The sequence below is a fragment of the Bufo gargarizans genome, chromosome 6 (genome assembly GCF_014858855.1).
Source record: "Bufo gargarizans isolate SCDJY-AF-19 chromosome 6, ASM1485885v1, whole genome shotgun sequence".
In the NCBI taxonomy this organism is placed as follows: Eukaryota; Metazoa; Chordata; class Amphibia; order Anura; family Bufonidae; genus Bufo; species Bufo gargarizans.
Genome location: NC_058085.1, coordinates 40914163 through 40931326, shown reverse-complemented (window position 1 = coordinate 40931326; position 17164 = coordinate 40914163). Strand labels below are relative to the sequence as shown.

Genomic DNA, 17164 nt, shown 5'->3' with positions numbered 1-17164 from the left:
TTCTGATCAGAGAGATAAGACAGCCCTGACTCAACATAGGTTGTCAATATCTGAAATCTTTATTCTCCCAGCACATAGTTTATAGGGCTTGTTGGGGGTGGGAACATAGTGTCCTTCCAGATCCAATTGCACCAATCCTCCTAGAACTCACAAGGCATTGGGAAACATGTGTTTGTGAATATACAGTTGAAACTTTGCTAAACAATGCTGACATCTGCTATATACAATACATGAAAGGGTTATTTTACATTGAACAGGTTTTTCTCTCCATGCTAACAAGTTAAATAGGAAATCACAGGTTCCTGTCAATGTATGTGAGGTGAGATGTTAAATAGCCTTTTGGTCAGGAAGGCTGCTATTGTGTCCCGGACTGGCAGAGGGTGTGATATGTTAATGCAAGGTACTGCATTTCACAAGAGGAGGCTTGTATAATATATGTCTAATCTGTGATGTATCAAAAGTAAGATTATGAAAATCCCTTTCACATCCCCAAAAATAAAATATCATTCTCAAAATGATCCAAACATGAAGTAGACATATGGGGAATGTAAAGTAATAACTATTTTTGGAGGTATTACTATGTATTATAGAAGTAGAGAAATTGAAACTTGGAAATTTGCAATTTTTTAAAAAGTTTTTTATTTTATTTTTATTTATAAATATTATTTTTTGGGACTTCATTTTACCAGTGTCATGAAGTACAATATGTGAAGAAAAAATCTATCTCAGAATGGCCTGGATAAGTCAAAGCGTTTTGAAGTTATCAGCACTTAAAGTGACACTGGTCAGATTTGCAAAAAATGGCCTGGTCCTTAAGGTGAAATAAGGCTGTGTCCTGAAGGGGTTAAAGCCTAGGATGGTCAATAGTGGTAACGTGCAGTTCATACTGGCATCACTGACGTCTTTTATTGGCTGTAGGGTCATGTGAAGGTGTGACATACCATAAATTTGCCTTGACCTCACACATGTTTCGATCACTATAAAAAGAGAGAACACAACATCTACACTTTATTATCTCCTCCGATGTCTCTTATTATCTCCAGTTATTGTATTTTACATGGGGTTTTGTAGGATTTTACACTGTCTAATCTTCTTTCCATTCAGGTTTCTACAATATAGGATCCGCTCAGTGGATATCTTCTATATAAGATCCTTCTCTTGATTGACCCAACAAGAATGGATAGAGACAAGGATAAGATGGTGGAGAGTATTTTAAATCTCACCCTAGAGATCCTCTTCCGGCTTACTGGAGAGGTGACACATTACATCATCTTATCTATGTTACTAACAGATGGACATGACTGGAGAGGTGAGGGACTCTGGAGATGTATGGAGTGATATTTATTACTGTGTTTCTCCATAACCAGGACTACACAGTAGTAAAGAAGACCTCTAGTGAGCACTGTCAGGCCCCTGTGTCTGAAGGATGGGGAAGAACCCTGAGCCCAATCATGGAGCCTCTACCTCTCCCCCTGATACACGAGGAAATCAATAGAGAGAAGATCCTAGAACTCACCAACAAGATGATTGAGCTGCTGACTGGAGAGGTGACACTGGGAATGCTGGGACTTTATACAGGAACATTATGAAGGGATCTGGGTGATGACTGTATCATTGTGTTGTCAGGTTCCTATAAGGTGTCAGGATGTCACCGTCTATTTCTCCATGGAGGAGTGGGAGTATTTAGAAGGACACACAGATCAGTACAAGGACATTCTGATGGAGGATCACCGGCCCCTCACACCACCAGGTAATAGACATGACTAAAGGTGTCCTCTCATTATCTTTATGTAAGGAATGAATTCAGTCACTGGATGTGTTTCCTACAGTTAAGGAAGAGAGAACAACACCGGAGAGATATACCAGTCCTCTCCTTCCACAGGATGGTTCAGAAGAAGATCACAATGTCCCACAGGATGATAAGGTCTCATGAAATGTTCCCTATGATCTGTAGAAGGCTGTGAAGATCTTGTTTTCAGTCTTGTTTTATCCACCAGTATTATATGATTTATCCTTGTATAATGAGAAAGGTGGAGATGGCAGGATTACAGCTGACCATAGACATTACATGTTGTCTGGATCTTCTCACAATTTTCTGCCTGTACAGACTTTTAAGATGGCCTCCTCTGTGAACTGCTGCAGATGTTTTGTGGTTGCACAAGAGTAGCACAACAGTTTGCCCTGGGGCCCTTAGAACTCTAGTTAATCTACTGTGTCCTTTATACTATAATCACTAGTAAGCACGGTGTTCTAGTGGTGATAGATAATCAGTTCTCACCTCCCCTGTGTTCTCCCCTGTCCCTTATACTAGGTACAGTATCTTCATACCTGCAGTCATCTCATAACTGGTAGACAGAATAGGAAGACAGTATTAAAGGGTTTGTTCAGGAATAAGTAACTTTTCTCATTTGTCCGCAGCCTCTACTATGGAAAGAGTCATACCTACCTGATACCATTAGCTCCGGTTATGTGTGCCAGCTCCTGTGTGTCCATCTTCCAGTAAATGTTGTTTGCTTCCTCGCCAGCATAGGCATGGTCACCTGCTTCCAGTCATTGGCTGATGTTCAGTTTTTATCGCACAGGTGCAATGCGTTTTGCACGCGGGTGATAAACTGACTGTGGTACCCAGACCCGAACCCAGACTTCTTTACTGAAGTTCGGGTTTGGGATCGGTGTTCTGTATATTTTATTATTTTCCATCATAACATGGTTATAATGGAAAATAATAGCATTCTTTAATTCAGAATGCTAAGTAAAAGATCTATTGTAGGATTAAAATTAAAAAAAGTAGCTCTCCTCATCCACTTGATTGCGCAGCCGGGCTCGTCTTCTTTCTTCTTCTTCTTCTTCTTCTTCTTCTTGCAGGACCTGGCTGGAAAGGGACCTTCGGTGACGTCATCGCGCTCACCACATGGTGAGCGCGGTGATGTCAACGCAGGTCCTGCTGAATTAAGATAGAAGGTTCTTCTATCTTCATTCAGCAGGACCTGTGCTGACGTGAGCACCTTTTACTTGGCATTCTGAATTAAAGAATGCTATTATTTTCCGTTATAATGGAAAATAATAAAGTAAATGGGGTCCCAGGTAACTCATCCCTCGTGAAAATCCCATTGCATCCGCTGTTGCTTGCGGATGCTTGCGATTTTCGCGCATTCCCATTCATTTCTATAGGGCCTGAGTTGCGTGAAAAACGCAGAATATAGAACATGCAGCGATTTTCACGCAACGCACAAGTGATGCGTGAAAATCACCATTTATCTGAACAGCCTCATTGAAGTGAATGGGTCCGGATTCAGTGCAGGTGCAATGCGTTACGCATTGCACCCGCGCAGAATTATCACCCGTGGGAAAGGGGCCTTATACAGGAGACCTGCAGATATTTGGGTCACATAAGTCCTGCTGTCCGGTCATTTTTGGTTGTCTTTTCAGGTCATATAAAACCTTCCACACGACTTCTCCAATTGTCTGGTGACTTCTACAATATTTCTTTCTCAGCTTGTGAATCTGGGTGACGATCTGAACAATATTAATCCTACAGAGACATATGTGAGGGGCGATGAGCAGAGTACAGAGGACATTCCTACAGATAACCGCCCAGGTGAGTAGTGACCACTAAGTAATGCAGAGAAGACCCATTTTATGTTACATTTTTAGGTTCTGTCTTCTGTCCAGCTGCTATATCTGTCATCCATTTTAGCCCAGGTCTCATTCTGCGGCCTGCACTCTGCCCAGCAGCAGCTGTGATACAGTGATGTCATTGTCCCTGCTGGGCTTAGAGGGAGAGCGCACAGACCTGAGATAATCCCCGGCCTGTGCGCTCTCCTCAGCTCAGCAGGAGAGATGACGTCATCATGTCTGCTGCTGGGAAGTGCATGATGTGCTCGGTATTACTTTTATTAATTTTATTCATAGTATAGGAGCTTCACTGATGTAAAGAGGACACTAAGGGACAACACTACTGCAGGAGGTGCACTAAGGGGCATAACTACTGCAGGGGGACACAAAGGGGACATAACTACTGTGTGGACATTCTACTCAGTGGGGCACGTAGGGAGCATCAGTACTGTGAAGAGGGCACTAAGGAGGAATTTCACTGTAAAAGGGACACTGAGGGGAGATAACTATTGTGTGGGGCACTAAGAGGGCATTCAGCACCTCTTGTGTAGCGCTAGGAAATGTTTTATTTATAAATGACTGGGTGGGGGCCAACCATTTCTAGCTATGACCCTCGGTCTACTATTAGATTGTGATCTGTTTGGACACCACTGTTTTAGTCAATTCATATTTGAATTTTTTATATGGAAATGTTATAAAATTTCTATATAATTTTATGGTATATTATTCATCAATAATAAAATGTGTTTTATTCTTGGCAGATGACTGTACCAGGAACTCAGAGAAACATCTTGTATCTCCAGATTTTGAAGTAGATGATTGTGGTATCACACGAGATGCATTTAAAGAGCATGCCAATATGCAAGATATACCCTCATCCAATCACAGCAAAAATGCTTCATTTGATTCTTTTAAACACGTCCGATCTTCTGGTTTATCACAGACTGTGACATGGAATAAAAGTCATAGAAGAGGTGCTAAACGTAAAACAGCTCATGTAAGAGGGAAGCCATTTTCATGTTCAGAATGTGGAAAATGTTTTAGATTTAAATCTGGGATTGTTATACATCAGAGAACTCACACAGGGGAGAAGCCATTTTTATGTTCAGAATGTGGGAAATGTTTTCACCAAACATCACATCTTTTTACACATCAGAGAATTCACACAGGGGAGAAGCCATATTCATGTTCGGAATGTGTGAAATGTTTTAACCGTAAATCAGATCTTGTTAGACATCAGAGAATTCACACAGGGGAAAAGCCATTTTCATGTTCCGAATGTGAGAAATGTTTTAAGACTAAATCAGATCTTGTTAGACATCAGAGAAATCACACAGGGGAGAAGCCATTTTCATGTTCAGAATGTGGGAAATGTTTTAACCGTAAATCAGATCTTGTTATACATCAGAGAAATCACACAGGGGAGAAGCCATTTTCATGTTCAGAATGTGGGAAATGTTTTAACCGTAAATCAGATATTGTTATACATCAGAGAAATCACACAGGGGAGAAGCCATTTTCATGTTCAGAATGTGGGAAATGTTTTAACCGTAAATCAGATCTTGTTATACATCAGAGAAATCACACAGGGGAGAAGCCATTCTCATGTTCAGAATGTGGGAAATGTTTTAACCGTAAATCAGCTCATGATTCACATCAGAGAATTCACAAAGGGGAGAAGCCATATTCATGTTCAGAATGTGGGTAATGTTTTAAGAAAAAAGTCATAGGTAGACATCAAAATTCTCACATATAAAAGAAGCCATCTTCATGCTTAATCGTTTAGTGACCACCAATATGTTTATTTTTTTTTATTTTTTTTGGTGGTCACTGGCTTAATTCCATCAAATACTTCTTTTTACTCGGAGATAAAACAGCGCCTTGCTTTCAGTTACCAGAGGTGGCCGAGGGCTTGGAGAGATGATTAGGACCACTTAAAAATAAATGGGCATTACATGAAATATGGGCTTGTCAGGAAACTGTCAGCTCTGGTCTTACTGGGCACATTTCATCAGTAATGTGAAAGTTCTCCCAAAAAGTGACCCAGGCTAGGATTGCCTCATTATATAGAAGCCATTACTCGCCCTCCTAAAGGTATACCATCTTTTTTCTATTTTTTTTTTTTTTACTCATTTTATTGAAGCATATAAGGCATGGCATAGGTACATACTGATCAACATCGTATCAAATAATGTAACATTTACATAAAGTAAAATCCAGTGTATATTCCTTGTATAAAACATTATACATAAATGTGAGCGCAGCTTTATCCTATAACCTCTATTCAATAAAGTTAAAATTTTTATTCATTGAAGTATTCTCCTTTTTGTGCCAGATATCAAGTAGGTGGTCCTTTTGTATACATGTGAAAATTAGATAACGTCAATTGTGATGAGCACCAACTTCCTCATACCTTCTGGAATATTTCAGGTCATTTCCTTTTTTTGAAATTTTATATTCTCTAAAGGAGTGACCTGGTTTTTCAAAGGCTTCCACTGACTCATAGGTGGTCTATTTGCCATCCATCTGAGCGCTATTGCTTTCCTAGCAAGGAATAAGGCTTCCCTCAGAAAAATATTAGTGTGGTGGTTCCATATCTCGTCCTCCAATATCCCTAGTATTCATATTTTGGGGCATACCGACAATGGATTTGGGACCATGGTGGACAAAACATTTTATAATTTCTTGCCAATAGTATGTAATGTAGCTGCAGTCCCATATCATGTGCCAAAAATCAGCGTTTGCTTGTGTACATCGATGACATCTGTTATGAGGCAGTCTGCCCATTTTGTATAATCTGGTAGGGGTCAGATAGCTCCTATGTAGCATAAATAGCTGTGTTAATGTATTGTTAAGCAATACAGATAAAACTGATACAGGCAAGATGCTTTAAAGCAGTGATCTGAGTTTATTAGGTTACAGATAAATCTTATATCAGAATTTTACTAGCAGACATCCGGCAGCTGTGGGCGTTACATAGCTCAAGTGAAAACCACGAAACAGCTACATAGAAGCGAGGCATCTTCTTATCGTACACAGGAGGTGGAACTAGAGCACCAGAAGATAGCATTTCTGAGAAGAGAGAAGGTAAGGGGGGGGGGGGTCAACTGTTCCCCCGCACCTGCACTTTAGCTGACTCTTACTTACCTCTGGTTCATGGGAGGAATAAAATGGAGTTCTATCTCCCACAGCGCCATTTACCAGGTGATGGACCCTGCGAAAAGATTGCTCCTACCCCCACAACTGTTACCCCGCACCTGCACTTTAGCTGACTCTTACTTAACTCTGGTTCATGGGAGGAATAAAATGGAGTTCTATCTCCCACAGCGCCATTTACCAGGTGATGGACCCTGCGAAAAGATTGCTAATACCCCCACCTCGGACGTGTCAACTTCCACAATGAAAGGTTGTGATACATCCAGCTGCACCAATATAGGGGCAGAAGCGAAATACTCCTTAACCGCAGAAAAGGCAAATAGTGTCCCTGAAACTTATAGTGTCCTCCAAAAATAATTGTGCTAAGCCGATACTGTACCAGGGTGCCTCCCAAAAGTCCTGCCAATAGTAATAATTCTCTGGCAGAGTGCACTATGTGGTAACAGTGCACCCATTAGTAATAATGTCCCTCATTTTGCCCCTAGAAGTAATAATGCCCCCATAGTTCCCTCATTAGTAATAAACCCCTATACACCATGCTGCTAAATAAAAAAAATAAACTCCAATACTTCCCTCCATTCTGCTGTCAGTGATGCAGTGCAAGACACGGACCTCTTCTAGTCTGTGCCCTGAGCTCTATGCAGCATGATAATGACACCGGACTAAAGCCTATTAGAGAAGAAGGTGGGCTAGGGAGACATCATTCCCGTGCCCTATCGCAGCATTCAACTGTATAGCTGTCCAGAGTACAGCGATATGTAGAGATGAGTTTCAATAATGAAAGAATTCATTGTCCATGGCCCTTCCACTGCCCCCCTCTCTATATATCCTCTATGTGTGCGGTCATGTCAGACTCCTGGAAAACTATTTACCCGCAAGTCTAAATTCTACTTTATGTATCGCCAACATATTCCGCAGCATTTTACAATTATCCGGATAATACAGGACCTGTAGAATCCTCCACTGCTCCGGCACTGAGGCTCCTGTGGTCTCCTTCAGTCTGTTTTCATCACTGCAGCGACAATATTGGTCAGAGCTCCAATGGCGGTATGTATGTCACCTGACCATTAAAGGGAACCTGTCACCAGTTTTATGGTGTCTTAACTAAGGGCAGCATAAATATGGGACTGATTCTCTTAGCAAAATGCTGGGTCACTTTCTTTAATTGACCCAGTCAATCTGCCAACATCTTGTATTGAAAAGCTCCAGCTGATAATGATGAGTCATAAATATTTATGAGCTCCTGACTCTCCCCGCCCACCTGCTGCTGAATGACAGTTTGTTTCCATATGACTCAGCAGCAGGTGGGCAGGGGAGTGGCTATAGCTCCGAATTAAATATACGCTGGAATTAATAACATCACGCTGGACTCAAATCGGCTCATTAGCATGTGGCATGCGGCATCTTTGTGTGTATATTATGAAGTAACCATCTGTCACACCAGTAAGTGAATACATCTAAGGTACTTTTTAGTAGTTAATGATTGTATATAATTAGTTAGATTATAATCAAATATTCACATGACCGGTTTCCTTTAAAGCCTAGGATGGTCAATAGCGGTCACGTGCTGTTCATACTGGCATCACTGATGACATCTTCTATAAGCTGTAGGGTCATGTGAAGGTGTAACATACCATAAATTTCCCTTGACCTCACACATGTTTCGATCACTATAAAAAGAGAGAACACAACATCTACACTTTATTATCTCCTCCGATGTCTCCTCTTATTATCTCCAGTTGTTGTATTTTACATGGGATTTTGTAGGATTTTACACTGTCTAATCTTTTTTTCCATTCAGGTTCCTACAATATAGGATCCGCTCAGTGGATCTCTTCTATATAAGATCCTTCTCTTGATTGACCCAACATGGATGGATAGGGAAAGGGATAAGATGGCGGAGAGTATAATAAATCTCACCCTAGAGATCCTCTTCTTGCTTACTGGAGGGGTGACACATTACATCATCTTATCTATGTTACTAACAGATGAACATGACTGGAGAGGTGAGGGACTCTGGAGATGTATGGAGTGATATTTATTACTATGTCTCTCCATAACTAGGACTACACAGTAGTGAAGAAGACCTCTAGTGAGCGCTGTCAGGCCCCTGTGTCTGAAAGATGGGGAAGAACCCTGAGCCCAATCATGGAGCCTCTACCTCACTCCCTGATACACGAGGAAATCAATAAAGAGAAGATCCTAGAACTCACCAACAAGATGATTGAGCTGCTGACTGGAGAGGTGACACTGCTGGGAATGATGGGACATTATACAGGAACGTTATGAAGGGATCTGGGTGATGACTGTATCATTGTGTTGTCAGGTTCCTATAAGGTGTCAGGATGTCACAGTCTATTTCTCCATGGAGGAGTAGGAGTATTTAGAAGGACACACAGATCAGTACAAGGACATCATGATAGAGGATCACCGGCCCCTCACCCCACCAGGTAATAGACATGACTAAATACACACGTCCTCTCATTATCTTTATGTAAGGACTGAATTCAGTCACTGGATGTGTTTCCTACAGTTAAGGAAGAGAGAACACCGGAGAGATGTCCCAGTCCTCTTCTTCTACAGGATGGCTCAGAAGAACATCACAATGTCCCACAGGATGATCAGGTAGATGGAGATATGGTCTCATGAAATGTCCCCTATGATCTGTAGAAGGCTGTGAAGATCTTGTGCTCAGTTTTGTTTTAGCCACCAGTATTATATGTTTTATCCTTGTATAATGAGAAAGATGGAGATGGCAGGATTACAGCTGACCATAGACGTTACATGTTGTCTGGATCTTCTCACAATTTTGTCTGTACAGACTTTTAAGATGGCCTCCTCTGTGAACTGCAGCAGATGTTTTGTGGTTGCACAAGAGTGGCACAACAGTTTTCCCTGGGGCCCTTAGAACTCTAGTTAATCTACTGTGTCCTTTATACTATAATCACTAGTAAGCAGGGTGTTCTAGTGGTGATAGATAATCAGTTCTCACCTCTCACGGTACAGTATCTTCATGCCTGCAGTCATCCCAAAACTGGTAGACAGAACAGGAAGACAGCATTAAAGGCATATGCGTGCGCATGGGGTGTGCCCTAATCATCACCTCCGTGCTGCACTGCCATCTCCTAATGCGATCCTTCACATAGGTTTCAGGCTAGGGGTCTGAAGCCTATGAGACAGTAGAGCGCTGGAATGGATTTGCTCTAGGGAGGTATGATGTCGGGAAAGAGGCAGAGTCTGGTCATACAGTGGGCGGGGCCTCAAGATATGCAGGAAATTCAACAGAGCAGGATATTGGAGAGAGGAGCAGAAGCTACAGGTCTGTATTTGTAGGAGAAGATTGACTGTCATGTGTACTCGGGGGGTGGGGGGGGGGGGGGTTGCAGGGGCTGAAGGGAGGAGGAATAATCCTTGTACAAGTGGAGACTGTTAGAGGGGGGTGAAGTGATATTATTTACATAGGGACTGTATGCTGGAGGGGCTGAAGGCAGGAGGGGTGATATTATTTTACATAAGGACTGTATGTTCGAAGGGCTGAAGGCCGTGGGAGTTTTGTATTTTACATGGGACTGTATGTTGGAGGTGCTGAAGGCAGGGCGTGATGTATTTTACATGGGACTGTATGCTCAAGGGGCTCAAGGCAGGCAGCGAAGAGAGGAAGGGTGATATTATTTACATGGGACTGTATGTTGGAGGGGCTGAAGGCAAGGAGTGATGTATTTTACATGGGACTGTATGCTGGAGGGGCTAAAGAGCACCATTTTTATTACTATTAGGGTCCATTCACACGTCCGCAGTGTTTTGCGGATCCGAAATACACCCGGCCGGCACCCCTATAGAACAGCCTATTTTTGTCCACAGCTGCGGACAAGAATAGGACATGTTCTATTTTTTTCCAGAGCCACGGATCGGAAGTTCGGCAGGCCGCTCCGGAAATGTGGATGCGAAGAGCACACTGTGTGCTTTCCGCATCCATTCCGTCGCCATAAAGAATGCATGGTCCGCACCCGTTCCGCACAATTGCGTTATTGATGCGGACACATTTTGCGGACTTGTGAATGGAGCCTAATACAGAGGGGGCCAGTAGAATATTAAGAATAATAATAACACAGAGGGGCCAGTATATATTCTAATTATTCAGAGGGCATTATTTTTATGGGCACTACGGGTGGAGGGGACGTCTGTTATCTGAGGATGATAGTAAAGTGAGAAATCTAAACATTTTTCTGTGAAACTCTGCAGAGACGCGTCTGGAAGAAGGTGTCATGGCGGTCTTATCTCCGAATGAAGATGTTGAGGAAGGTCTACATCACAGGAGACGTCACTGGATGCAACAGGTATGTGCTGCTGTACTCTACTGTATAGTGTGTACCATTATATGTAATGCCCATCCACATATCTGTTTAGGGGGGGGGGGGGGGTTGTGGCTATAGGATTTGGCCCACACTGCCGAGGCCTGGCCCCAGACTTCAGGTCACACTGTACGTGTTCTGAATTCTGGAGCCTCACACCCATCTACTACATTATCTGTACTCAGAGAGTTATCTCTGTGTTATCTGTGATGTTACATAGGACTGCAGGTGACATCTGCTACATTATCTGTACTCAGTTATCACTTTGTCATCTGTGGTGTTTCATAGGACTGTAGGTGACAGGTACTGCATTATTTTTAAAAAGGGGCGTGTTCACAGCTTGGGGGGGGCAATACTTGGCTTGCCCCGGGTGCTGGCAACCGACGCTACGCCACTGGAACTCTGCCCTGTATGTTCCCTGCTGCTTGCTCCCCCTCCTCAATTACACCCCTGTATAATGTACCCTGATACCCCTCAGTTATATGATACCGTATAACTGAGGGGTATCAGGGTAAATTGCAGGGGGTAATATAACTGAAGGATCAGGGTAAATTATACAGGGGGTAAAACTAAGGGGTATTAGGGTACATTATTATACAGTGGTAATATAACTGAGGAGAGCTATTTCACGGGACATGATGAAGGGGTAATATAATAGTACACCTGTATAATGTCCCTGATGGCTCTCCTCAGTTATATTACCCCTATATAATAATGTACCCTGATACCCCTTAGTGTATTTGTGTGTGTGTGTGTAAATATATATATATATATATATATACAGGTCCTTCTAAAAAAATTAGCATATTTCATCCGACCAATAAAAGAAGAGTGTTTTTAATACAAAAAAAAGTCAACCTTCAAATAATTATGTCCAGTTCTGCACTCAATACTTGGTCGGGAATCCTTTTGCAGAAATGACTGCTTCAATGCGGCGTGGCATGGAGGCCACCAGCCTGTGGCACTGCTGAGGTGTTATGGAGGCCCAGGATGCTTCAATGCGGCGTGGCATGGAGGCCACCAGCCTGTGGCACTGCTGAGGTGTTATGGAGGCCCAGGATGCTTCGATAGTGGCCTTAAGCTCATCCAGAGTGTTGGGTCTTGCATCTCTCAACTTTCTCTTCCCAATATCCCACAGATTCTCTATGGGGTTCAGGTCAGGAGAGTTGGCAGGCCAATTGAGCACAGTAATACCATGGTCAGTAAACCATTTACCAGTGGTTTTGGCACTGTGAGCAGGTGCCAGGTGGTGCTGAAAAATGAAATCTTCATCTCCATAAAGCTTTTCAGCAGATGGAAGCATGAAGTGCTCCAAAATCTCCTGATAGCTAGCTGCATTGACCCTGCCCTTGATAAAACACAGCGGACCAACACCAGCAGCTGACATGGCACCCCAGACCATCACTGACTGTGGGTACTTGACACTGGACTTCAGGCATTTTGGCATTTCCCTCTCCCCAGTCTTCCTCCAGACTCTGGCACCTTCCGAATGACATGCAACAGTCCAGTGCTGCTTCTCTGTAGCCCAGGTCAGGCGCTTCTGCCGCTGTTTCTGGGGAATGCGGCACCTGTAGCCTATTTCCTGCACACGCCTGTACATGGGGGCTCTGGATGTTTCTACTCCAGACTCAGTCCACTGCTTCCGCAGGTCCCCCAAGGTCTGGAATCGGTCCTTCTCCACAATCTTCCTCAGGGTCCGGTCACCTCTTCTCGTTGTGCAGCGTTTTCTGCCACACTTTTTCCTTCCCACAGACTTCCCACTGAGGTGCCTTGATACAGCACTCTGGGAACAGCCTATTCGTTCAGAAATTTCTTTCCCTCTTGCTTGAGGGTGTCAATGATGGCCTTCTGGACAGCAGTCAGGTCGGCAGTCTTACCCATGATTGCGGTTTGGAGTAATGAACCAGGCTGGGAGTTTTTAAAAGCCTCAGGAATCTTTTGCAGGTGTTTAGAGTTAATTAGTTGATTCAGATGATTAGGTTAATAGCTCGTTTAGAGAACCTTTTCATGATATGCTAATTTTATGAGATAGGAATTTGGGGTTTTCATGAGCTGTGGCCAAAATCATCAATATTAAAACAATAAAAGGCTTGAACTACTTCAGTTGGTGTGTAATGAATCTAAAATATATGAAAGTCTAATGTTTATCAGTACATTACAGAAAATAATGAACTTTATCACAATATGCTAATTTTTTTAGAAGGACCTGTGTGTGTATATATATATATACACACACATACACACACACGCGCGCGCGGCGTGTGTTTGTGCTTTAGGGTGCACACCCTAATGCAATAGGCTGCGCACACCTATGATTAAAGGGTTTGTTCAGGAATAAGTAACTTTTCACATGTGCCCGCAGCCTCCATATGGAAAGATTCATACGTACCTGTTACCCTCAGCTCTGGTTATGTGTGCCTGGTCCTGTGTGTCCATCTTCCAGTAAATGTTTGCTTCCTCGCTGGCACAGGCATGGTCACCTGCTTTACTGCAACCAATGACTGGCTCTAGTGGTGATGTGTTTCTTGTGGACATGTTATCCCTGAATCCAGTCATTGGCTGCAGCAGAGCAGATGATTATGCCCTTTCCTAGGAGGTAAACAAGCCATGGACCGAAATAACTTTGGCTTACCAGCTTCACAGCCCTGGGGCGGCCAGCAAGGGCAACAGGTTCACAAACAATGTAATGTTAGGGATGGAATATAAGGGCTACTCTCCCTGCATTGCAAACTGGTTGGAATAATGAAGCAATCAGATTGGATTTAAGCCCCTTGCAGACGAGTGTGTCCGGATTAGGTCCGGATTAGGTCCGGATGCGTTGCGCCTGCGATCAGGGAAAATCGTGCGAGTAGGTATGCAATTGCAGTCAATTTTGACTGCAATTGCGTTCCGATGTTCAGTTTTTATCACACAGGTGCAATGCATTTTGCACGCAGGTGATAAACTGACTGTGGTACCTGAACCCGGACTTCTTTACTGAAGTTCGGGTTTGGGATCGGTGTTCTGTATATTTTATTATTTTCCATTATAACATGGTTATAATGGAAAATAATAGCATTCTTTGATTCAGAATGCTAAGTAAAAGATCTATTGTGGGGTTAAAAATTAAAAAAAGTAACTCATCCACTTGATTGCGCAGCCGGGCTCGTCTTCTTTCTTCTTCTTCTTCTTGCAGGACCTGGCTGGAAAGGGACCTTCGGTGACGTCATCGCGCTCACCACGTGGTGAGCGCGGTGATGTCAATGCAGGTCCTGCTGAATTAAGATAGAAGGTTCTTCTATCTTCATTCAGCAGGACCTGTGCTGACGTGAGCACCTTTTACTTGGCATTCTGAATTAAAGAATGCTATATTTTCCATTATAATTATGTTATAATGGAAAATAATAAAGTAAATGGGGTCCCAGGTAACTCATCCCTCGTCTCCATAGCAACCATGCGTAAAAATCCCATTGCATCCGCTCTTGCTTGCGGATGCTTGCTATTTTCGCGTATCCCCATTCATTTCTATAGGGCCTGAGTTGCGTGAAAAACTCAGAATATAGAACATGCTGCGATTTTCACGCAACGCACAAGTGATGCGTGAAAATCACCATTCATCTGAACAGCCTCATTGAAGTGAATGGGTCCGGATTCAGTGCAGGTGCAATGCGTTACGCATTGCACCTGCGCAGAATTATCACCTGTGTGAAAGGGGCCTTATACAGGAGACCTGCAGATATTTGGGTCAGATAGCTCCTGCTGTCCGGTCATTTATGGTTGTCTTTTCAGGTCATATAAAACCTTCCACACGACTTCTCCAACCGTCTGGTGACATCTACAATATTTCTTTAACAGCTTGTGAATCCAGGTGAAGATCTGAACAATATTAATCCTACAGAGACATATGTGAAGGGCGATGAGCAGAGTACAGAGGACATTCCTACAGATAACTGCCCAGGTGAGTAGTGACCACTAAGTAAAGCAGAGAAGACTCACAGATTCTACTCCTTCACTGGATGATACAGTTTTATGTTATATTTTTAGGTTCTGTCTTTGTCACGGAAGGTGTACAGGAAACAAGACAATGCAAAATGAATATATGACTTCACTGGATCCAAAACTAAGGAACAAAAAAGGGAGACCCCTGCATCAGACCTGGCTCTCTCCCTTACTGCTCAGCCTATGCGATAATCCCAATGGTGGATGATCGCATATCCTCGTACTTCGACTATATAACACCTGAACACCCTACAATAGTGAAGGGACACGACCACCGGCTCCCTACACTAGACACGGAGGGAATCAGGGTCACCTGGGATCCAGCAAACAGAAAATCACAAATGAATGTACAACACTTAACTTGTAGAAGAACTGGGAAATAGGATCAGCATGCACACGCACTCCAGGAAGCTGTATAAACCGCACCCTAATGCATGATGGGGAGGAATTTAAAGGGATGCAATCAGTCCAACTACATGATAGCTGAGAGAGGCTAACGAGATGAGGAACTGAAAACCAAAAACAAAGAGAACTCAAGGAGGTTCTGAAAGGCTTCTGTCAGAGCTTCTCAGCTGTCTGGTTGTGACAGTACCCCTCCCTCTACGAGTGGACTCCAGACACTCAGAGCCCACCTTCTCAGGATGGGACCTATGGAATGCCCTGATTAGACGAGTGGCTTTAATGTCCGTCACTGGGACCCACATCCTCTCCTCAGGACCATAACCCGCCCAATGAACGAGGTACTGGAGAGAACCGCGGACAAGACGAGAATCCACAATCCTAGAGACCTGAAATTCAAGATTCCCATCAACCATAATCGGAGGAGGAGGCAAAGGCGAGGGTACAATGGGTTGAACATAAGGTTTCAATAAGGACTTATGAAAAACATTATGGATCTTCCAAGTCTGAGGAAGATCAAGACGGTAGGCAACAGGATTGATGACAGACATGATTTTGTAAGGCCCAATAAACCTAGGACCCAACTTCCAGGAGGGAACCTTCAATTTGATATTCTTGGTAGACAACCACACCAGATCACCAACATTTAGGTCCGGACCAGGCACACGTCTCTTATCTGCCACACGCTTATATCTCTCACTCATGCTCTTTAGATTATCCTGAAGACCCCTCTCCCGAGAAAGTCCCAAACTGCGGATGAAACCCATATGCACAAAAAAATGGTGACTTATCAGAGGACTCCTGACGACGGTTATTTAAAGCAAACTCAGCAAGAGACAAAAAAGAACACCAATCCTCCTGATTCTCCGCCACAAAACAGCGCAGATGTCTCCAGATTCTGATTGACGCGCTCTGTCTGGCCATTCGACTGCGGGTGGAAAGCAGAAGAGAATGACAACCGAACCCCCAAGCGAGAACAGAAAGCCTTCCAGAATCTGGAAACAAACTGCGTGCCCCTATCAGAGACTATGTCTGAAGGAATACCATGCAATTTGACAATGTGATCAATAAATGCCTGCGCCAGTGTCTTAGCATTGGGCAAACCAGGAAAAGGGATGAAATGCACCATTTTGCTAAAATGGTCCACCACCACCAGAATCACAGTCTTCCGCGAGGAACGAGGCAGGTCTGTTATGAAGTCCATGGACAGATGTGTCCAAGGACGGGAAGGAATGGGTAACGGAAGGAGAGGACCTGATGGCCGTGAATGAGGGACTTTGGCACAAGCGCAAGTCTCGCAGGCTGACACAAAACTCTCAACCACCTTACGAAGCGCAGGTCACCAGAATCTCCGAGCGATGAGATCCACTGTGGCTCTTGCCCCCGGGTGCCCAGCAAGGACCGTATCGTGGTGTTCCTTAAAAATCTTGTGTCTTAAAGCGAGAGGCACAAACAACCTCCCAGGAGGACAAAGATCAGGAGCCTCTGACTGGGCTGCCTGCACCTCTGCCTCCAATTCAGGAAAAAGAGCAGAGACCACCACACCTTCAGCCAAAATGGGACCCGGGTCTTCAAAATTCCCACCTCCCGGAAAACAACGTGACAGGGCATCTGCCTTCACATTCTTAACCCCAGGGCGGAATATGACAACAAAATTAAACCTT

General features: G+C 43.6%; 1 protein-coding gene across 1 annotated transcript in view; it reads left to right on the top strand.

The window, feature by feature from the left end:
- Window positions 1-5929, top strand: part of LOC122939848 (zinc finger protein 585A-like) — a 126032-nt gene extending 120103 nt beyond the window's left edge. Inside the window, exon 6 of the mRNA XM_044296035.1 lies at window positions 4618-5929. Within this exon, the coding sequence (XP_044151970.1) occupies window positions 4618-5323 (706 nt within the window). The 3' untranslated portion in view covers window positions 5324-5929. The remainder of the gene's footprint in view (window positions 1-4617) is intronic.
- Window positions 5930-17164: the final 11235 nt, after the last annotated feature.